General features: G+C 39.3%; 1 protein-coding gene across 2 annotated transcripts in view; it reads right to left on the reverse strand.

The window, feature by feature from the left end:
* LOC118819056 (cell migration inducing hyaluronidase 1) overlaps positions 1 to 23,672 on the reverse strand; it is a 173,401-nt gene that overhangs the window by 52,813 nt on the left and 96,916 nt on the right. For both annotated transcript variants that reach the window (XM_036586671.1, XM_036586670.1), the window contains exons 7-11: positions 21,677 to 21,747; positions 20,774 to 20,869; positions 18,922 to 19,043; positions 16,553 to 16,700; positions 6,569 to 6,760 (exon numbers count right to left, since the gene is read on the reverse strand). In XM_036586671.1, the coding sequence (XP_036442564.1) occupies positions 6,569 to 6,760; positions 16,553 to 16,700; positions 18,922 to 19,043; positions 20,774 to 20,869; positions 21,677 to 21,747 (629 nt within the window). The remainder of the gene's footprint in view (positions 1 to 6,568; positions 6,761 to 16,552; positions 16,701 to 18,921; positions 19,044 to 20,773; positions 20,870 to 21,676; positions 21,748 to 23,672) is intronic.

Raw genomic sequence — 23,672 nt, forward strand, 5'->3', positions numbered from 1 at the left:
TAAAATTAAAATCCAGGATGCAGAAGTGGTGGTCAAAAGGCAAGTAACTATATAACACTATACTTTCTGATGATTAGACTATTATATTAGATTATTATATTTCAGTCAACACTTTATCTGTTTTTATTAAATATATTAACAACAGTTATAAACATGGTGAGTGATTCCAGACTTTACTGAGTGTGTAAACAGCTGCTGATGTTGAACAGGAACGAATAAGTCTGACAGAAATGCTGTGTTTGGGCTTCACTACAAGGTAGCAGAAGGTAAACGCGCCTTGTTGTCCTGATTCCAGCTCCCATTCACTCAGTCAATTACTCTCCACACTGTCCAGGGGAAAGAAATTGAAGCTTATATTCAAAGGCAGGCTTGCAGCAATAAGAATGCAGGAGGAAAAGTAATGAATGCAGGAAAACTTGTTAGGACTGATGGGGAAGCAGGCTTTGTGCTGATGGGTTTTGTCAGCAGCTCTGAGTCACTGCGTGCGTACAGACTCGGAAAGATAAAGAAAGGAAGAAAAACGAAGCCCACAGCTGGCATTAGGGCTACACGATATGGAGGAAATACTAGTATTATGATTATATTGTTACATATTTTGTTACATATATTGTTATTCTTACATATCGATATATGTCTCACAATATACTAAAAATGTATACAGTGTCATTGATGTGAAACAGCAAAAGCTAATATCTAATGTTCACCTTGTGGAGAGTCTTCAGCTAAAGATGAATGAGTGAGTGAGTGAACGGGCGGGTGAAGAAGTAAATGAGTCAGTGACTGGGAGTCAGTGAGTGAGTAAGTGAACAAGAGTGTGTTAGTGAATAAGTGAGTCAGTGAGTGAGTGAGTGAACTGGTGGGTGGAGTGAGTGAGTGAATAACAGAGTCAGTGAATGGGAGTCAGTGAGTGAGTAAGTGAACAAGAGAGTGTGTTAGTGAATAAGTGAGTCAGTAAGTGAGTTAGTGAGTGAATAAAGGAGTGAGTTAGTGAATGAGTGAGTGAGCATTGAGTGAGAAAGTGAAGGGGTCAGTGAGTGATTTAATGAGTGAGCTGGTAGCTGAATGAGTGAGTGAGTGAGTTATTTAGTGAATAAGTGAATGAGTGAGAGTCAGTGAGTGAGTCAGTTAGTGAGAGTCAGTGAGTTAGTGAGTGAATGAGTGACTTAGTGAATGAATAAGTGTGAGTAGTGAGTAAGTTAGTGAGCAATGAGTGAGTGAGTTAGTGGGTGAATGAGTGACTTAGTGAATGAATAAGTGAATGAATAGTGAGTGAGTGAGTTAGTGAGTGAATGAGTGAATTAGTGAATGAGTAAGTGAATGAGTAGTGAGTTAGTGAGCGAATAAGTGAGTTAATGAGCGTGAGTGAATGAGTGAATTAGTGAATGAGTAAGTGAATGAGTAGTGAGTTAGTGAGCGAATAAGTGAGTTAATGAGCGTGAGTGAATGAGTGAGTGAGTTAGTGAATGAATAAGTGAGTGAGTAGTGAGTGAGTGAGTGAGCGAGCAAGGGAGTTATAACCCAGGTCTACGAGATGCTTCGCATTTTAAAAAGGTGACTGAAAGTCTTCTTTGCACGATGCCATATAAGAACCTTTCTTTAGAGAACCACAAATGAGTGAAGAACATTTTTGAAGTGCATAGTATGTAAAAGATGTTCTTCATTAAAACCTATTATTATTATTATTATTATTATTATTATTATTATTATTATTATTATCATCATTGGTTGGCATCATTGGGATCAACCCAAACCTGGAACTGTGACTGGTCAGGATGTTCACAGCACACAGTAACATATTCTGAGTGGTTTAAGAACCTTTTCAGTATTGCAAAAGTTAATATTGCGATAATGATATATTACAAATGATATATTGTGCAGACTGTAGTCTCAATGCTGGAAAACAACATGGGTTATGAAACATGATCTGGGCTGTTCTCTGCGCAAGGGGAAGGGATGGTTTGTGGTTTTCAGAGATGGCGTGGAAACACGCTAGCGAGGATTTGCGTGCTTAATGAAAGGCAGGTAAAGTGAGAGCAGTGTTTTTGACCCAGGCGCCTGGAGGGGAGAGCAATTATGGGCGTCGTTTTTCCAAACAGCTCCATCCTGACAGATGATCTTCGGCTGATGACAGCAGACGCGTGTTTGTTTTCAGTGCTTCTCTAACCTTTTGAAACCTGAAGAATTCTAATCCTCTTAGATGGCAAAAAACACAAGAAGGAGCGCCGCTCTCAGCAGTGTGGGCGACTGGAAAAGCATCTCAAGCAGATAGAAAGACTGCAATCAGAGTCACACAGGATCATATAATGTAGCTATGTGTATGTAAGTGTACTGCAGTTTAATCAGACAGACAGTTCACCACAATCAAACAGACACACATACAAAAAAAGTTTATCTGTATTCTTGTTTAAGCTAAATGATATGACAACATTCATTTCAGCATTTAGCAAGTAATATCACTAACTCAGTCTTGAAACTGTCAATTAACAGTTTCAGTCTTGTTTCAGTTTGACTCGGTCTGGTCTTGGTCTCAGGGTAAGGTGGTCTTGGAAATTGGGAACTTAGAAACAGCAGTACATACAGAATGTCATAATTAAGAAATTAACAGATTTAAAAAAACAAATCCACTTAGATGCACTTGAATGAGTGTGAACTAAATTTGATTTACATTGCAAAATAATAATAATTAATATTTTTATGGTATATGTTATTTAATTTTATTTTTTTTACCAAATAGACTGTGATAATGAATTATAAAGAACTTACAATGGACAACAAACAAATTTTTATTTTTACATAAAAATCTTAATCTGATCTCTGTCTGCCACTTTATTAGACACACCTACCTTGTACTTCCACTAACTGGCCACTTTATTAGAAACACCCACCTTGTACTTCCACTAACTGGCCATATTATAAGAAACACCCACCTTGCATTTCACTCACTGGCCACTTTCATCCAGCCAAGAGCGACTCTGGGGTTTCTAACAAAGTGGCCAACATGCTTACACTGACTGGCTGAAAGAATATTTTGTTGCTTTTTATGCAACATGGAAAAAGTGTTGACAGCACTTTCCCACATCCTCCAGCCCCCAGTGGAGAGTGAACTAGAGGTCATAGTGGAACTTTTCCAAAATATGCAAGCAAACAGATTCCTCCACACATAACTGTGTCCATCTTCTACATAATAATAGCTTATGTCACCAAAGTGCTGAAAGTTATTTGACATTTTTTGGCTTTGATAGTTTTTGGCACCACTGTATCCCTGTAGCTTCCAATTGCTGTAAAAGTCAGTCAGGGAAAGACAACAAGCTCAAACACAAGGGCGAGAATTTCACACAGTGGTCTGACACCTCTGTTTATATTTTCACATAAGCACGCTGTGCTTTTCTACCCTAATCTGATATGAGGCGATCCAAAACAGAAAACAATTTCCTTCTTGAAGGCTAGAGGGAGGAGATTCCACAAAGAGAGCTCAGTCTGAGAGCGAGACAAACCCAAAATTTAGGTCAAAGAAGGATATTTTTTTATAAATAATTACTGCGATCATCATTTTCTCCATGCAACTGCAATCGTACTTCCCACCCATTCCCTCCGGGTCACCATGACGACATCTCAGTGACAGACAGGGTGCGATTGGCAAAGCTGAAACATACAGCACTCCCACTGACATTTATTCCATTAAAACTCTTAAATAGCTCAGCTCGATAGTGACCTCATTTCCTTTAACTACCTCGTCCATTTTTTCAGCTTGGCCCCGCCTTTGCAGTATTCCTCAACTCTTTTTTTTTGTTGTTGTTGTTGTTGTTGTTTGGAACATTTTACCAGTGACAAAATGGCAATTTTGTAAAAATGTTTTTTTTGTTTTTGGGGTGTGATGATGTCTTAATCTGAAACTGTGTCATTTTTGGAATCTTATCAATTTTAATCATGTTAGATACAGTATAACATTCTCAGGTTATTTTTAAATGTAAAAAAGTTTGGGCTTCCGTTCCTCCATTTTTATAACCTGGAATTATATCTACGGTTTATTTCATAGTATAGGATTGATAAACACTGTGGTTATTTCTATGGCTTGTTTTATAGTACAGGATTAATATAACCTGGGATTATTTGTATGGTTTTTTAATAGCAGAGAATTAATATAACCCGGGGTTATTTCTATGGTTTATTTATTTATTTATTGCATTGGATTAATATATCCTGGAGTTGTTTGTTTTACAGTACAGGATTAATATAATCTGGGGTGATTTCTATAATTTGTTTTAAAGCATGGGTTTTAAATAATCTGGGGTTATTCTATGGTTTATTTTATAGTATGGGTTTAATATAATCTGGGGTTATTTCTTTTGTTTGTTTTACAGCACAGGATTAATATAATTTGAGATTATTTGTATGGTTTGAGGATTAATATAACCTGGGGTTATTTCCACAGTTCATTTGCATTGGATTAATGTATCCTGGAGTTGTTTGTTTTACAGAACAGGATTAACATAATCTGAGGTTATACTTCTGTCATTTGTTTTATAGCACAGGGGTAATATAACATATGGTTATTTCTATTGTTTGTTTTATTGCATGGAATTAATATAATCTGTAGTTATTTCTTTAATCTGGGTTTTTTTCTATGGTTTTATCGCATAGGATTAAAATAATCTGGGGTTATTTCTATGGTTTGTTTTATAGCATGGAATTATTATAATCCGGGGCTATTTCTACGGCTTGTTTTACAGCACAGGATTAATGAACTCTGGGGTTATTTCTATGGTTTGTTTTACAGCACAGGACTAACATAATCTTGGGGTTATTTCTATCATTTCTTTTATAGCATGGTATTAGTATAATATGAGATTATTTCTATGGTTTATTTTATAGCATGGGATTAATATAATCTGAGGTTATTTCTTTGGCCACCAGATACTATAGTATACTCTTCTTTACTTAAATGACTGAGCCATGGCTCACCGCACATGGTTTACATGTCAGATTTTCATCAGTTCCTCATAACAATGAGGAAAATGAGCAAATCTGTCTGCTTTATTTCTCTAGGATTCATAATCATCAAACTTGTTAATACATGTTTTTTGTGCATGGACTTTTCAGTGATATGAATAACGACAGTGCTCATGTCAGATATTTCATTTTCTCTTTATAAATGGTGGCAGGCTATAAATGTAAGAGGGGTGCATTATAGCCAGAGGGAACTGATTACTATCACAAATAAATCAATAAAGTCATATTTTAAAAACTTGGAATGGTATGAAGGCATCTATACATCTAAAGAAAACATCTCTTGCTGGAGTCTAGAGGAGGCCCTCACCAAATAAAAGACTGTAATTTTGTCATTTTTTAAGGAACTGTCAAAAACAACTTCAAAATAAAAGCCCAGCATACAAATCTCTCAGTTGTCCCAACTCTGCTTTTAAAAAATGCAGGTTTAAGTCTAAGTCTAAGTTTATGTTTTATTCACTGAGCAGGCTTTAGTACGTAAAAAGAGTTTGAGCTTACTTGAATATCCAAATGCACAAATACCAATTTAATTAATTTGAAACTACACTTTTACAGTTTATTTAAAAGGTTGATTTCATTGAAAAATGTCTTTTTTCACATTCTTTTTTAAAAAGTTTAAAGTGGTATATAAATGTTTCAAAACATATTGTCTGCTCTCTAAGACATTTGCATAAGCTTAGCTGCAAAAACAACTTGTTTTTAATTCACTATTTTTGTGATGTCACAAAAAAAACAACACCTTCACATATATCCACCTACTCAGCTTACAGAAGCTTAGCCCCACCCATTGCTGCTGATATTATGAGGCGTGTTTCAGGCTAGACTGCATTTTTATTGAGGCAAGCCAATTAGAACAGAAATCATTTATATGCATTTGTATGCAAAAGTTTGCACACCCTGGTCAAAAGATGTTTTGTTGATGTTTTTTTCCTCTACAAAGTATATTTCAATTTTAAAATATTATTTATTTGCTGAATTTAACATGATGGAATAATAAGTAAACATAAAATGTGGCATATGAAAAAGCAATGGCACATTATAGATTTTTATACGCTATGCCATACCTAAGTGTGCTATCTGTAGAGAATGTGTTAATCTTTTAAACGGCCAAAGTTTTATTACACACTTTTATAACCTAAGAACAGCTCAGCCAGTTTGCACAGAAGTCCCTGTAATTACTGAAAAATAAGCCTTAGTATGTAATAGGCCTGGGATTTTAGGGGGTTTCAGTTAGAAAATCAACAACTGGGAGTCTTCAAACTTTTGCATCTGACTGTACATCATGTCTTAAAGGCACAGTAACAAGAACAGCCTGCTTAGTTCTAAGGGGTAAAGGGAGGTTGGAAAATGGTCATGTAAGAATGAGTTATGACTGTAGTGGGTGCATAATATCATAAAAATGTCAGAATCTGAGTCCAGGGTGAAAAATAAAATGCAAGAAAAATGCAGAATATGGTGCTTTGAACTCCTCTTTAGCTAAGAAATTTATTGAAGCGATAATTCTCTTCACAGCAGCCCCAACTGAACACAAGTAAAAAGGCTATAAATGCCAGAGACTGACCTTCTACTTTGACCTGGTTGCTGGTGCAGGTGGGACAGGGCAGAACGCTGAATTCTTCAGCCTGGTGCATTGAATAATCAGTGCTGGCCACCACCAGCCTGTCGCCTGGCTGCCAGCCTTGAGCTTCATCTGCTAGTTCCAGGATACTACAGTTGGAGTGGGTGTCTATGGAGATGGAAGCCTGTGGACGGACTACACAACACAAACACACACATGGATTTTTGTTATTCCTTTACATTTTATACCTATGTCATGCAGTTCTGCATGCTTGTCTTGTAAATTGTCATTGTAAATGGAGCTTATTATATACACTATAAGGCCAAAAGTATGTGGAGTGTTTAATGAGTTTAAGTGTTTCAGCCACACTCTTTGCTAACAGGTGTATAAAATCATGCAGATGTAATCTGAAACAAATAATGGCAGTAGAATGGGTCGTACTGAAGAGCTCAGTGTCTTTAAACATCTGGGTTTTATGAATACCAGGAGAATGCCACCATCTAGAATGCATAGTACCAGTAAAGTTTGGTGGAGGAGGGATAATGGGCTAGGGCTGTTTTTCAGGCCCCTTACTTCCAGTGAAGCGTGATGTTAATGCTACAGCACACAAAGACATTACAGACAATTATATGCTGCCAACTTTGTGGCAGCAGTTTGGGGAAGACCCTTTCCTGTTCCAGCATGACTGAGCCCCTGGGCACAAAGACATGGTGTGATGAGTTTGGTGTGGAGGAACTCCAGTGACCTGCACAGAGCCCTGACCTCAACCCCACTGAACAATTTTCGGATGAAGTAGAACGACAGTCAGGAGAGTCAACGAGAGCCAGGCCCTCTTGTCCAACATCACTGTTTGACCTCACAAATGCTCTTCTGACTAAATGGGCACAAATTCCTACAGACACTCTCCAAAATCATGTGGAAAGCTACCCAGAAGAGTGAAGGCTTTTATAGCTGCAAAGAGAACTCCATACTAATGTCCTCACTAATATCTATCTATCTATCTATATTTTAGGTGAAGATCAAAAAGACAAACAAGCCTATTTGCTCGTCTTTACCAAGAGTAATTAGCAAATTAATTCTAAAGGGCAATAAATATGATGGATGTCTCACCACTGAGGGTGGATGTTGCATTAGATCAGCGACTAAGCTTGTGTACACTTAAGATTGCCTAAAAGTGTGAAGTGGCAAAACCTTCATTAATAAAAAATTATGTTTTCCATAATATATTAAAAAAATTCTTGATATAAATCACAACAAATCCTTGCTCAGGCACTTTCAGTCAGGCTGGCTTGTGAGCACAGCCCGCAATTAGGTCATCAGGTTCGAGCGCAGATAATAAAACCACATATAACTGATGATACACGCATCAGTTATGTGTACTCGCGCTGACATTTGAAAACCACGATGGGAAATGAATGAGAGGGCGGGAGGGCAAAGAGTGTTGTTCTGCTGAGAAAATCATAGACCTTAATCACCAAGATTGAATTTGTCAAGTAAAAGTGAGGCGCGATGCTGGAGCTGAATGAGACTGGAGTGGTATTATATGGTATTATATCACAAGCTGAAGCGGTGGCAGAATGATCTACAATATACAGCTGGTTCAGGTCCGGTTTTTTCCGGGGCTGAGACGAGTGAGCTGAGGAAAGCTCCTTTCTATAATTACTGCCCTTCCCTTCCCTTTCTCTCTCCGGAGGCAGCCATTATTTGAGCTTTTGTTTGACTGACTTCTTCATTAGAAAATGCAGAAATCTACACCCTGCAGTCTTCTCCTTTCTCCAAACATCCCACGCGGTATCGTTCATGCTCAGTGTGGTCAATTATCACATTTAGTCATCGAGAAAGCACACGTCCAACCCCACAGAGCCATTCAGCACCTGAAGACCATTTGTCGAATTGTTGGAAATAGGAGCTAAAAGATGCACATGAACGTCAGGTCATAATTACAAGTGGGAGGTTTCTGACTTACTGACTTTACTGACTTTTACTCTTTTATTATGCTGGATGAAAAGACTAAGATATAGACTTGAACTTAAATCTGTAATGGGTTGTATTAATTACATTTGTATAATGGAATAATGGCATTAGAAGAGCCCTGATACTAGACATTTTTAAATTCAGGCTCGAAATGTTCCAATTTTAGCAGATTTCAGCTCAGTTTAAAGCACAGTTAGCATTTCTAGCCTCTTTTCCTCTGTAACGGCACTTTTTTTAATCCGAATCTAACTTTCAATTTTTAATTTTTAACTATCCTAATTTATTTTCAAATTTGATTTTTAATTTAATGATTTTCTTTTTTTTAAATCTTGTTTTATTCATGGTTTAATCATGTTTTAATTTCTATTCTCGTTTACTTTTTTAAAACAACTTTGTATTTTCTCACTCTATATTTGTAAAGCACTATGAATGACATCAGTGTATGAAAGGTGCTACACAAATAAACTTGTCTTGCCTACGTTTACTCAATTTATTCCCCAATTTGGTCATGTCCAACTCCAAAACCCACTAGCTGGGTCCCCCCAAGTCACACAATGCTACGAAGCTGGAAGGGGGGAAGGCTGGCACATGTTTCTCCAAGACACGTAACGCATGTTTTCAAAACAGCAATTTGCGCTGATTGATGAGGGAAATGGAGGATCGTCCTGTCCTCCCACAAAGAGAGTGGACAATTATGATCTCTTCTGGCCACTGTTACATTCTGACATCTTGTTTTTCTCTCGCTGTTGGTTTTTGTTTGTAAGTGTTTCAGGTTGGTGCTAATTGGATAATTGGCCCCTCCACCTTTCCATGGGAATTGGTTGTTTCTGAAGGCACCGGTTATAAAACAATCCTGCTAGTCTTGTTTTCCTGCCTTTTTGTTCGATTCCTGCTGCCTCTAAAGCAGTGGTCACCAACTCCTCCTCGAAATGATCTACCTTCCTGCAGACTTAAGCTCCAACCCTGATCCACCCTACCTGATCCATCTAATTCTTGTCTTCAGAAGTAGTTAATTAGCTGAATGAGGTGTGCTAGGTTTTTGTTGAAAGTGAAACCTGCTGGGAGGTAGATCTCCAGAAGTAGGGTTGGTGACCACTGTCGTACAGGATGTAATAAAATGGGGGTGTGGCATGCGCTCATCCCCTGGGCCCAGATGACAGCCATGAGAGCCGGCAGCAAGGCGGGGCCTGAACTCTGAGCCCAGAGGAAGCCCCACAAAGACAGTGGGAAGAGGATGAAATCCACGAGGGAGTGGGGAATGGCACGCGAGTCCCGAGCTCTGCTTTTTGGGCATGCTTCTGGTCCCGCCATGAGGCCACTTTAATTTGCCTCACGTTTGACTAAGACTAAGATACGGTAACAGGGAGGTGGAGCAATGAACCCATTTCCCCTGTATCTGTTCCCTCTCTGCTCTTTTTAAAAGGCTCTCATGCTAGCAACAGCAGATTAGCATCAGCTCACTTTCATTAAGCGCAGCGTGAGCACCCACCTCATGGTGGGACCGGAGGCAGTGCCCAGGAGGCAGGGCTCGGGACTCGTGTGCTGTTCCCCACTCACTTGTGGATTTCATCCTTTCCCCACTGTCTTTGCAGGGTTTCGTCTGGGCTCGGAGTTCAGGCCCTGCCTTCCTGCCAGCTCTTGCAGCCATCGACGGGGCCCAGGGGACGGGCGCATGCCAAAGGGGCCTTGTCCGGGATTTACATACCTCATTACAAGACTACAGCATCGCCATGGATTGACCTTGCTTTCACCTGACAATTGTGCCTCTCAGGAGCCCCTGTTACTGACCTTTACAACTTCCTCGTGTTGGAGGAAAGGATATGGTAGCTTACTATTAGTAGTCGCTGATTAGCCGACAGGCATTGATTTGCTTAAATCTATAACCAGTTGCATTACATAGAGGAAACATTCAGAAGACCACAAAATAAGAACCATGTTTGAAAAACAGATGTGTGGGTGCAAATAGTCGGTAAAAGGTTTAAAGAACCTTCACAACATATAGGGTCAGTAGCAATTTAAGGACTCTTCCTGTGGGAAGTTTCAACTTTAAAAGGGTGCTTCACACTCACAGATCGCATTTACAATGATGGTTCTCTAAAGAACCATTCACTGGACGGTTCTTGAGAGAACTAAAAGTGGTTCTTGCATGGTATCACATATAGAACCCTTTTTGGCATCTTTATATTTGAGAGTTAGCTAATGTTAGCGGTTAAAGTACATTTCTGACCATTTCTTTTACTCTTTCATCATGGTGGATGAAAGGATGGTGGTAATTCTTTATCTTTCTAAAGGCAGTTTGTGATTAGGTCATTGGTATTTGCTTACATGTGTAACAGGTTGTTATATGTGCATTTTTATAATGTAAGGACGATGCCAAAATAGATCAGTCTCGCTAACTAGCTAATGTTAGTTTTGTGAAACATCCACAACAACTTCCTGTTATCCTTCATGTTTCTGATTGCGAAGTATTTGAACACACGTTTTGATTGCAAGGACAATGGCAGCAAATTCTTTATTCTAAATGCAGCTTACTTTTTGTTGGACTCATCAACTGGGCCACAGACATTTGCTTACATCTGAAAACATCGATAGCATCACGTATTATCCACTAGAAAATGCGGAAATCTACATCTTGCCACCCTCTCCTTTTCTCTAAAGGTCCCATGCAGTATAATTCACTCACAGTGTGATCAATTACACGCATTTATTCATCAAAAAAGCACACGTCAACTCCTGCAGAGCAATTTAGCACCTAAAGACCATTTTTTGATCACTGTCAGCATGTTCTGCCTTAATGGAATGAGCCTTTATACTGAATTCAAGCTTAGTTACAGATCCAAGTTCAATTTTCGTCATGCACACCAAATAACACTCAGCAGGAGATAAAAGGCTGAAGCTGGTCCCAGATCAGCATTCTTACTGTGGGAAAAAGTGATGCATGCGGTTATGAACTGTGGTATTTTGACGTAATTGCACCCATGCTGATGGTTCCAGCTTTGAAATGCGATAATATTCATCAGCACATTCAAAGTAAGTTACAATACTTAAAGGCCAAGACCACCAGTCACTCTTTCTTCAGTAGTAGCCATTACGTTGGTCTTTTATGTGGCTAATTTGTCCGTTAAAAAGCATAAATCTACGCCCTCCTTTCTCCAAAAGCAGCCTAGTATATCATTCACATGTTGTGATCAATTGGTCATCGTGGTTGTGTGTGTTCAATCCTGCGGAGCATTTGATGTACTCGCCACGCTGGCTTTGAAACATGCTATTCATTAGCATTCATTAGCATTCAAAGTAAGATTACTACAACTTTCAGCAATGCTGCAAAAGTGCTGTGATGTCCAAAGTGTTGTGATGTCAAATGAAGCTGACCTTGGGCCGGCTCCCTTTGCTCCAAACGCTTTGTGCAAGGTTGGAAATCAACAGCATCATCAACAGTATCTAACACTTTTATTATGTGTTATGATGTGCTGTCATGGAGACGACTTCAGTTTGATTCGAAATGTCAGGGAGTTTGAGGAAGCTTTAGCACATACACAGAGCGAAGAAATGGACTGCATAGTGTATTTTAGTGATTTCCAAAAAGCTTTCACATTCATTTTTAACCAAGTCTATAGCGACAAAGAACACACGGCTAAGTGCTCAAGCAGTTGGAGAACAGCTAACATCCGTCAGAACTGACCTTGGACTCCTTCCCATTCATCTAAATCAGCTGGGGATGGTGAAAGTGCTCGTACTCTGCCGATTCCACAGAGCTTTCATAACCTCCGAGCACAATTTCATTTGAGTGAAAATGTATTGTCAGCTTGACAGCCCACAAGCGCTTTGAAACCAAGATTCCAGTGGTCAGTTTGAGCTTCAATCAGCATCAAAACATGGCAAACGATACATCGCCAGCTTTATGATTTTCAATTCCCTCCTTAAATCTGAAATCACAGCAAGACAATGTCTCAGTGGAGGGTGGAGGAAAGCGTGCCGTGTCAGTGTGTGCCAGCTTTGGCACTGTTTGACCTGATCTTTAGCTCATCCTCAGGTGCTACACTCTGCTCTGGAGGTCAAGAACTTGTGCTGCCTTCATGTGCTATTGGAATCAAAAATCTGAATTACACAATGTTCCTTTTACTGATTCACTCAATCAGCCAAGACAAAATTGATGTCTGAAGTTTCAAGGCTGTGCAAACTGCAAAGATGTTTGGGCAAATTAGCCACATGAAGGTCATTCCAAGTCACAATTTACAGCCGTAGGAGCAATTTACTGAGTAGTTGACGTGGTGCTGACCCTTAGCCTTTTATCATGGTGGAAAAAAGGACGGTTTCAGTGGTTGATGCCAGATAATTCTTCTTTACTTTTCTAAAAACTTACTTTTAGTAGTCACCAATTAGGCCACAACGGCTTACATCCAATATATACATTTTTATAATGTCAGTAAGCCACCAAAATAGATCAGGATAACTAAATGGTTGCAGTATACACTGTTAGAAATAAAGGTATGTTTTTCACCCATCAAGGTGCCAACAATGTAAATTGTTCCCTGAAAGGTACAATAGTCCATTTGTGTTGCTTGAATAAGTTTTTCCAGATGAAAAGTACATATTTGTACCTTTTTATGATCTAATGTTTTAAAACAGAAGAATGAAATAAAAAGTCTGGAGACGAGATGGGGTGTGTGGAGTCAATACAATTTAGAACAAAAAAATTCAATGACTAAAGGTACTGAGACGTACCCTTGAGGGTACCACCCCAGTGACAAGAGGGGTACTGCCCAAGTGACAGTTTAGTGCTTTTATGTCTGAGAGTGTACACATGTTTAATTTTTTAAGATGCTAAGAGATAATAGCCAGGGTGCCAACCTTGTAAAAAGTGCTATATCTAAAAAGACGGCATTAGCAAAACTTGCTACAAACCTGTCAGGGTGGAGACGCTTCAAATCTTTCATTTATAAAAAACATCTAGTGTGAAGTACAGAACTGAAGTGCTACACGTATACATGCAGTATTTAAAGGAAAGAGGCCAAACAACTTCAAATCGCTGGTTGGTCTGTAGTTTGTGTAGCAAGTATGTTAATCCATCTTAATTTATAATAAGTTTTAAAAGAATATGATCTGTAATGTACTGGATCTTTAAAGACACAGGGAACCTAAATCTGTCTTTCTAATTAGGTTAATCTTGTTCTTCCAGGTAAACAGTAAACAGGTGCTACGCTTACCCTCTGAATAATGTTCCATTGACCGATAAATGACCAGTATATTTTACCATATTTCTCTCCTCTTGATGTAAACAGGGCGGTCCTAATCTTGGCTAACGCTTCCGTAAGCATTCCTGACCAATCATAGTACTGCGTCTTTTGCCCCGCCCACACAAAACAGTTTCAGATTCAGAAGCACTTAGCGAACTAAAGCTAACCCAACATAACCTAAAGCTAGCAAGTTGGACCACCAGCTCCAACACCAACATTATTTGTTTCTCCATTCCTTCATTCATGCATTGCTTTGTCCATCCATTTGTTTGTCCATCCATACGTCTGCATATATCTTCATCGGTGGCTTTTTGTGTCCAGTTAGCGTCACATAAAAGCTGGATAATGATTTTAGCTCTGTATGAGGGGCGGAGCAGTCTAGGAGTGACAGAAAGCTGTCAATCAAGCTGTTCATTAGCCATGCCCCCACAGCTGCTGTTAAAAAAATATTTTTTTTTAACAGTTTACTCTGTAATCCCTGCAACATTAAGGGACCGACACCTTTAGCTAAATTAGCTACTGTGCTACCTAAAATACTTGCAAAACAAACAACTGACTAGCCCACCTTTCCAGTTGTTTTGCCTATTTGTTTAACACAGTTTTACTGAATGTAGCACTTCATTGATGTTCATCAGGCTTTTCTGTAATAGACCTCGTGAGTCTTGTCATCATTCTATAGCCGGCGGCATGCTAGTATATTAGTGTATTAGTGTCATATAACATGTTACTACCGCCAGATCTAAGGTGTTTTTTCAGAAAAATGAAAAGTGCTTTCAGAAATCACTGCCAGCACTGTGGTAAACAATAACATTCCAAACCCAGTATGTTTTCCAGCTTTATGATATCCTCCCTGTCTCTGACTATAAAGTACTTGAACACAGATTTTGTAATTATGACTTGTAATTATGCAAGTACTAAAATGTGACCATTCAACAAGCACATGAAGGCAGCATTGTTTAAAACCCAATGAGTCATTCCAGATTCATGCTCAACCTGAGGTAATTTGTTCAAGTCTCCATTGCAGGTACCCTTATCTCTATCTCTGCGGTACTGGGCACCGTATAAACACGCTGATGTGATCCGGTTGCACGGGTAGCCCTGAACTTCTGACTGCCTGCGTGTGCCAGGAACTCCCAAACCCCTGTGTTCTTTTTGTGCTGGATACGAGAGGCTGCGTGCCATGCAGCGACACAAACAGACCAGCCCCAACACGCAAAGAACACTAGAGTGCTACCAGCTTTCCAAATATTACAGCGATGTAGTTGATCAGCCGAGACATGTAAAGTGTTTGATTCTTTAGATTTGGAGCTACAAAGCTACACTGCTGAAAAGAGCAGCACAGACCAGCATGACTTCTATGCTGGTCTGAGCTGGTTTTGCTGGTCTGGTGCTGGTTTACATGAACATGCTGGATGACCAGCATATCTGCATCTAAAACACAACATATGCTAGTTTTGCTGGTTACTAGCATACTAACTTGCTTTGCTGATGACTAGCATACCAGTATCCAAAACATCAATATCAATATGTGCTGGTTTTGCTGGTGATTGGCCATGCTGGTCTATGCTAGTTATTCTAGCAGGGTAATCTACCAAATAGCTACCAAATAATGGAAGCTTATACCCAACCAATTAGCACTGCGCTAAAAAATGGACACAAGTACATTGCATAGCTAAAAATAGTAGCAGTAGCCATTAAGGCCTCAATTTTGTTTGTGCTGCTGGCCATTTATATAGGAACATGTGTACAGTATGCAATTCCATTACATTTTTGTTTGGCAAGAGCTTCTAATACAGGATAAGGGGGTTAGTTTTATCTATATTGACCCAGAGACATCACTATAGTGTGGTTGACAACTACCAACTAGCCAACTAGTTTACTTCACTACAGCAAAGTCTTTTTTTTTCAGAAAGATACCCCCTGTTAACATCACCAGAGGAGAAATAAAAGTAATTTTAAATACAACATATGATTGCTGACCTCACATTTATCTGCCTTGTCACTATAACAACTGACGGAATACAGCGGGTAAAGGCTAATTAACCTCCTACCTTCAACAGCACTATGTGTAGCTGTCTAGGAGCATAATGGTGAAAGACTGCGATTTTCTCATTGTTTTTCCACAGTATTGAACTTTTATGAAGTTTGGTGCGGTTCCATGCAGAACTAGTTTAAAACTAGTGATGCTAGGCTACTTGATCGATGGTAGCACACGCCATGTAAATGTTGTCACGGTAATAGCGGCTGCCGAAAACTGATGATTATGAGTGGAGATTCATTTTATTTATTTAAAATAGAAATACTGAAATTATGATAAGGATACAAGACCTCGGTGTGTTTGGGTTCATATTAGATTATGAGAGCATAAAACACCATTTATTGGCTTTGGAGTTGTTTTCTCTTTTGAGTAGTCAGAAATCTGACCCCATAGCTATGTCCCTCTGTTATACAATATTAGAGATCACATAAGCAAGTCTACTTGATGCGGTTTGAAGCAATGCATTTTTGGCTATAAGCTTCCATTACTTAGCCACATTAGCCTCATAGCTCCAGTGCAAAACAAAACAGTCAAACTTTGGACACACATCTTGGCTGACTGGCTACATTTGAGGTAAGAGGAAAACTGAATTAGATCTTTTGCCAAATTATCACTTTAATGCTGCAAACATGCATGCACACACATACAAACATTTCACAACGCATGCATGCGAGATTCAGACACGCTGCCCTGGGACACAGCCCTCTCTGTAAAGGGTACAATGCATTCTTCACATACCAAGTTTGCCACAGAGAAAGCGGACACGGTAGTTGTGGCAGATTCCTTGTGGCTGGTCCTTGTTGAGGCACACAAAGCCATAGTTTTTGTCAAACTTGGAGAACACTTCGCCCGTCATGTTGGCAGGGATGCCGTCCAGGGTTTCAGCCTGAGGTCAGAGGAAATGAATGCTTGGTGTAAATACTGAGGCACCAGAGAAACAGGATGGTCATGTTTGTTGTGAGACATTTGGCACGGCATGATATATTCACAAAACGTATTTGTATTTATGTTTATAAATGCTGTACGTGGTGTTTTTCTATACATTTACAACAAACCCTTTCACTAATAAACAATGAGTTGTACATCAGTACATGCATACAAATCATCAGCAAATTACTGAAATGCATAACTTTCTAATAATGACATAAGCCAGGGATGCGCAATAGGCTGATCGCGATTGACCAGTCGATCGCACAGTGCATGTTGGTAGATCGCACCTCATTCAAACGGGCTATCAAATTTCAACACTTTGCTGCAGGTTAACGTGATTGAGTGAAAATGTGGCCACTATTTACTGCTTGTTACCGTAGATACACGCAGCCCGTCTAAAGCACTGCTGTGAGTTTGCCTCTCAAGCAATCTAGAAAGTTTTCACTTATCGGTAGCCAGTTCGTGTAGTGTCATTTTTGCGTTTTCCTTTTGTAACCTACACTGATTCTAATTAGTTCATGTTTCTGAAATAAAGGCAAGAAGAGTGTCTTTTCCAAAATGATGCCTGGGCAACACACTGCCTCTCCAGCTGATCTTTTGAGTTAATCACATATTCAAAAACTTGTTTTAAGACAAATTGGGGCTATAATTGCACAGAGTATCACAACTGGGTCGAGAGACACTGCAAAGGGCAGAAACTACAACAGCACTTTGCTCTATTTCACATGACAGGCACTTTGTGTATATATTTTCACATGACAGCGTGATTTGGGAATCGAGCGTGCTTTAGATCCCTTCATGTGAAAGATGTAATGTGTGAAAATCTGTGCACATTTTAATACCACATGGCTGAGGTGAGCCTCATCTGTGCTGGACTGTGTAATGTGTGTACTGTTAGGTCAACAAGTAGTCAGATTTCAGTGATTTTGGGATTTCTAATTCTAACTTACTCTAAGAGACACTGCTGTAGCATTGTAGCATTATAATTCTGTACAAGACAAAGGAAACCATGTAAATTGTTGCATGTAGTTTTCACTTTACTTTAACTACACTCTTAAAAAGATGGTTCTTCAAGGCTTTCTATGTAAAGAAAATAGTTCTATATAGAACAATGAACACTCAGAGAAGCCTTTGCATGATTAAAGGGTTCTTTGCATCGTGAAAGCTTCTTCAGATTGATGAAGAATGTGCTGTAGATGAAAAAGGTTCTATATAGCACCCAAAAGGTTCGTCTATTGTTACGATGTCAAGCTTGTTACAATAGAAGAACCCTTGTTGGTGCTACATAGAACCCTTTAAAAAGGTTCTATATAGAACCATCTACAGCACATTCTTAATCAGTATGAAAAACCCTGTTGTGATGCAAAGAACCCTTTAATCATGCAAAGGGTTCTTTGAGTGTCCATGGTATATAGAAACATTTTCTTTACTAAAGAACCCTTGAAGAACCATCTTTTTTAAGCATGTACTGCAAAAGGTCTAAAACTAAATAATGGACATATATATTCAAATTCTAATGAACTGATGATCTGTTTACCATTAATGTAATTAATTGTCAGGTAATGGTTTATTCAACAAAGCTAATATAAAGTGTTACCGTGTTGACAGTTTATTAGAAACCCCTACCTTAAACCTGTCTCAGCCTATTTACTATGTAGGTATATTTTGTAGGTGTTCAAAGAATGTGTATCTGTCAAGAAGCCCTCACTGAGAAAAGTAAATAGATGAAAACATAAATACACAATGGACCGACCACCGCAAAGCCCAGACCTCAACACTGTTAAATGTGTTTGGGAGGTGTAGCCACACTTTGGAGGTGTGGCTACAGATTAATTTGAGAAACTGAAAGTCTCCTGAGAATAGAACGGAAGCTGTAGTAAAAGTGAAGAGGTGCCACTCTGTTGTCGGAAGAAAACCTCATATCTCCAAAATGACAACTTTACAGGAGAAGGAAAAAGCCTACTTTACTTTTAATGTAAGTCAATGGAATCAGACTTTTTTCCAAGTCATGTTGGTCTGTTTTATTTGGTCCATTCGTCATGAACTTTACACACAATGTAAAGGTCAAAAACTGAAAAACGACAAAAATGGAGATACGAGGTTTTCTTCCAACAGCAGCGATATGTAGCTGGTGAGGTTTCTGTGAGGGCTTGGGGCGCATTTCAAAGTGTATCTACCTCAATATCCAAGGGGTTGCTGCACAGTCGCTCAGGAAACGCCTTATGGAGGTCTGAAAGCTTCTCCCAGTCTCCTGAGCCTCTTTCGTCATCACGGTCAAACCACTCGGTCCACTCAGCCTCTGCAAACAACACACAAGCACAGATACATGCTAAAGCCAGGCTCCAGACGCTATTGCCCCTCCAGACTAGCCAACAAGGTGTGTGCAGATATTAGTCTCATTTACATTTGCAATCTCTCTGCTTTACCACTCTGCCTGTCTAATAGCTTTTGTGTGGAGATAATTAAAAGGCTCCCTGAGTGCATTACAACCTGCACACAGTGCACATACCTACAGGGAATTCTGCATTCAAACCAGCACAATAAAACCGCATCGGCAGAAGCAGCTGCTCAATCAAAACACAATCTCTTTAACTTCTCTCTGATCAGGGGTCTGTACGGGGAGAGGGGCACTTGATTATGATTACGGGTTTTGGCAAATATTGTGGGGTGAAAAAAGGATGCTTTAGCGGATTAAAGTGTTAGTCTTCAAGTGTTTTATGGAGGGAAGTAGTGTTTGTGTATATTAGAATACTTTAGAGTGATAATTATAGTTATAATTATAGAGTTATAACTTATTTATAACTCTTAAAGTTATTATTGTTTGCTATTCTGTCTATGTGTAACTACATACTTATATCATTAGCTAGAAAAGTGACTTTCCTGAAGAAAATGCAGACTGAATGCGCAACTTAAGCATTTTGCTTGGTATTGCTGGGGTTTTGCTAGATGGTTTCAGTGGTGTTCCAGGTGGTTGCCAGGGGATTGGTACGTGGTTACTATGGTATTCTGGGTGGTTGCTTGGTTGTTGCTGAGTGGTTGCTGTGATGTTGCAAGTGGTTGCTAGGGTGTTAGTAGGTGGTTGCTAACATATCTCAGGCAGTCACTAGGTATTTTACATAGTGTTCCAGGTGGATGCTAGAGCGTTGCTATGTGGTTGATATGGTATTCCAGGTGGTAGCTAGGCAGTTGGTATGGTATTTCAGGTAGGTAGCATGGTATTGCTGTTTGGTTGCTAAGTGGTTGTTAGGGTGTTGCTAAGGGGTTGCTAAGGTGTCCAAAGTGGTTGCTAGGGTGTTACTGGGTGGTTGCTAGGATGTTTCAAGTGGTTGCTAGGTTGTTGCTTGGTGGTTGTTAAGGTATCCCTCATCCCCTATTGTGTACCTCGTATAATAATAGTTTTTTTTTTAAAGAAGAATGATCCATTTCAGAATGTTGAGCATTCAGTCATTGTGCAATCACTGATTACATAGTAATTTATATAATCAATTGTATTTACATTTAATTACAATCTGTATCGAGGGGTTGAAATCTGCAATGCCCAAAAATGTATGCACAACAATATCTTTTCATTAAATTCAAATATTCATTATATATCATTCATAATATATTCATAACATATAGTTCATAATTCATAAAACTCTACTTAGAAGTGCACTTTTGATGCATGGAAATATTTTTAGTGAAGCACATTTCACCTGCCCTTCTTTTACCAGCACATTCAGAACATTCAGTCTTAAAACAGGCTATGTCTCAGTTGTCCTTTTTCTTTTTTTTGCTGCCTTTAATTACTAGGATGTCTGTTAATTATTCTGCCACATCTAAGATGAAAAAGAAAACTGCTGTATATACCAGTAATTATCACAGAGACTGGCAGCATCAAAAGATTCTAGAGGGTAAAGTGGGCTGCAGGGTTGGACGATGGATGTGCTGGGGTGGTAAGGTGTAGGAGAGGAGAAGAATATAGAGGACAGTGTAGATAACAGAGGGGTAGAGTATGTGCTAAAGGAGAATGGAGAGGTTTGTTTTTACCCTGGACCCACTGGCTGACAGTGGTGATGGTGAAACGTTCTCCATAGCCGGAGTGGAAGGCCTGGACACTTCTGGCCTCAGATGATGCTTTAGTTCCTGCATTACAAATACAGAGGAAGCAAGTTTTTGAAATTAAGGCCTACATCTCATTTGTTGTATGGTTAATTGATATACATTAACTGCCCACTTTATAACAAATCCTTCCTTTGGTCAGAAACTGACCAATGAAGAATGAAGTAGAGGGGAATTGGGCAGCAACAGATGGGTGACAATCTGTAATTGTACACTAATATAGTGGAACCATAAGGAACGTGGCCAATGAGTGGAAGTACAAGGTAGGTGTTTCTAATAAAGTGGCCAGTGAGTGGAAGTACAAGGTAGGTGTTTCTAATAAAGTAGCCAGTGAGTGGAAGGACAAGGTAGGTGTTCCTAATAAAGTGGCCAGTTAGTGGAAGTACAAGGTAGGTCATCACAGAGACCTACCTTGTATTTGTGGAAGTACAAGGTAGGTCATCACACATTTCTAATAAAGTGGCCAGTGAGTGGAAGTACAAGATAAGTGTTTCTAATAAAGTGGCCAGTTAGTGGAAGTACACGGTAGGTGTTTCTGATAAAGTGGCCAGTGAGTAAAAGTACCAAGTAGGTGTTCCTAATAAAGTGGCCAGTGAGTGGAAGTTCAAGGTAGGTGTTTTTGATAAAGTGGCCAGTGAGTAGAAGTACAAGGTTGGGGTTTCTAATAAAGTGGCCAATATGTGGAAGTACAAGGTGGGTGTTTCTAGTGAATGTATTTAACTTCTAACTGTGAAAACATTCATTTGCATTATTAGCTAAAAGGTGAAAATGTACTGTGCAGGTGCTATGTCTCATATTTTGCTGTTTTTGTTTTTTCGGGCAGAACTTCACCTTGATAAATGGCGTGATCCTCCACTGCTGAGGCTGTGTCTCCTTTCACTGTAATGAAACTCCATGGATGCCTGCAGATAGACAGACAGACAGTCAGAGAGAGAGAGAGATGGGTGGATAGAAGAGAGAGTAGATGGGTGAATAACATGGACACAAAGACTCAACGGTCCGGAGCACCACCATTTTTCCACTTTTTTTGCCTTGTCATGTTCAGCTGAAGCTGTTTCTCTAATCGAGTGAAAGTTTGCCATTTCAGTGAACGTTTGTGGTCACACTGCAATGTCAGCAGCATCAAATGTAGCCTACATACACATTTCTACGCAGGGTGCAGTTTGTGAGAGCTATCTTTCTAGTTAGTTAGTTAGGAAGATAAGTAAACTGTTAATTTGGTGGGTTGTTAGTGAATTTGTTAGCTTCTTAACTCATTTTTTAAAAATATATTAGATAGCCACAGCTCATTACACTAACAGGCCAAAAGTGATATTAGTGAGCAGGCTAGCTGGCTAACTGGCTATATTAGTTAGTATGTTGGGCAATTTGTTTGTTTATTAGAGAATTGCTTATTAGCTAATTTGCTAGACAGTACGTTTTAACTAACAATCTAATAAAGTTTGCTTGTCATTTTCAGTTAGCTAGGAGGCTAACTAGCAAGCTAGCAAGTTATTTTGTATGGATAATAAGGGAGTTTGTTATTCATTTACTTTGTTGGTTTGTTAATCATTCAATCAGTTAGTCAGGAGGATATTTCATTGGTTAATGTGTACGTTTGATAGCTTGTTAGTTTGCTAGTTAGATAGTTTGATATATCTTGTTAGTGAACGTTAGCTTTTTATCTAAATGTTTAATATATATTTATATATATTTAACAGTATAGTTTGCTAGTGAGGGAGCAGGTAAGCTAGCTAACTTGCTAATTAGTTAGCAAGTTGGATTATTGTTTGATAGCTTGTCACTGAATTTGTTAGCTTTTTAGTTAATTTGTTAGATAATCAATGTACATTATAAGCTCATTAGACTAAAGACTAGTTAGCTAGTTAGCTTGCCTAGATAGAGAGGGATTTAGTTAGTTAGCTATTTAGCTAGTTAACTAGCTAGTTTATTTGAGAGTTTGTTAGTTAGTTAGTCAGCCAGTTAATTACAAACCAGGTCCACGAGGTATTTTTCATCTGATTAAAAGGGGACCCACCAAACTAAACAGAAGTAGAGAGATCAAATAAGAACAACAAGATCAGACGGCAGAGAAGGCAGAGGAGAGACGGCCGGACGGCCAGTTATTCAGGAAGAAAAGGTAGCGGTGAGTGAGATGTCTTGTCTGGACAAACATTCTGATGCGCTGCTCTGTAATCGATGTTGACATAAGACGTGACAGGCGGCCCACCGCTCCTTCTGGACAGACACACGGGGTAATTACAGTCGGACAGTTTCCATCAAGACTCTGCTGCAAACGGCCCGTCCTCAGAGAGACGGACAGGACAGCGCTGGCATCAGCACAGCTCAGCTCTTCAGCCGAGCCAGACTGAGAAGCAGCACTGCAAGGCCAATCCAACTGCCATCAGCAGAGAGAGAGAGAGAGAGCAAGAAAAAAAGAGAAAACCTGCCCGATATCCTAAAGTATGGTCAGTGAGGCAAAGCCAAATTTACTGCTAGAAAGAGAAATCCAGCATTATCAACATTCTGTACTGCCAAACAACACTTTTTATTAAATAATTAACTTTTCTTATGAAATAGGTTATTGTGGAGAAACTCCAGTGAACCTACACGTCTTCTGAGATGGTAAATCCATGTGAGAGAGACACATAGGAGGAAGAAAGAAAGAGAGAATAGGGAGATTTTTTTCTCTTTTCTCTTGCCCGTTCCTGCTTCCCCCCAGTACCTGCGTCTCTGGCGCTATAGAGAAAGGCGCTGGTAAACATATGTAAATTGGTTTCGTGAAATTGGATGGCAGTAAGAGCTATGGCAATATTTTTTGTTACTGCAAAATTATTGCATATTAACA

This window comes from Colossoma macropomum, unplaced genomic scaffold, assembly GCF_904425465.1.
Source record: "Colossoma macropomum unplaced genomic scaffold, Colossoma_macropomum, whole genome shotgun sequence".
NCBI lineage: Eukaryota > Metazoa > Chordata > Actinopteri > Characiformes > Serrasalmidae > Colossoma > Colossoma macropomum.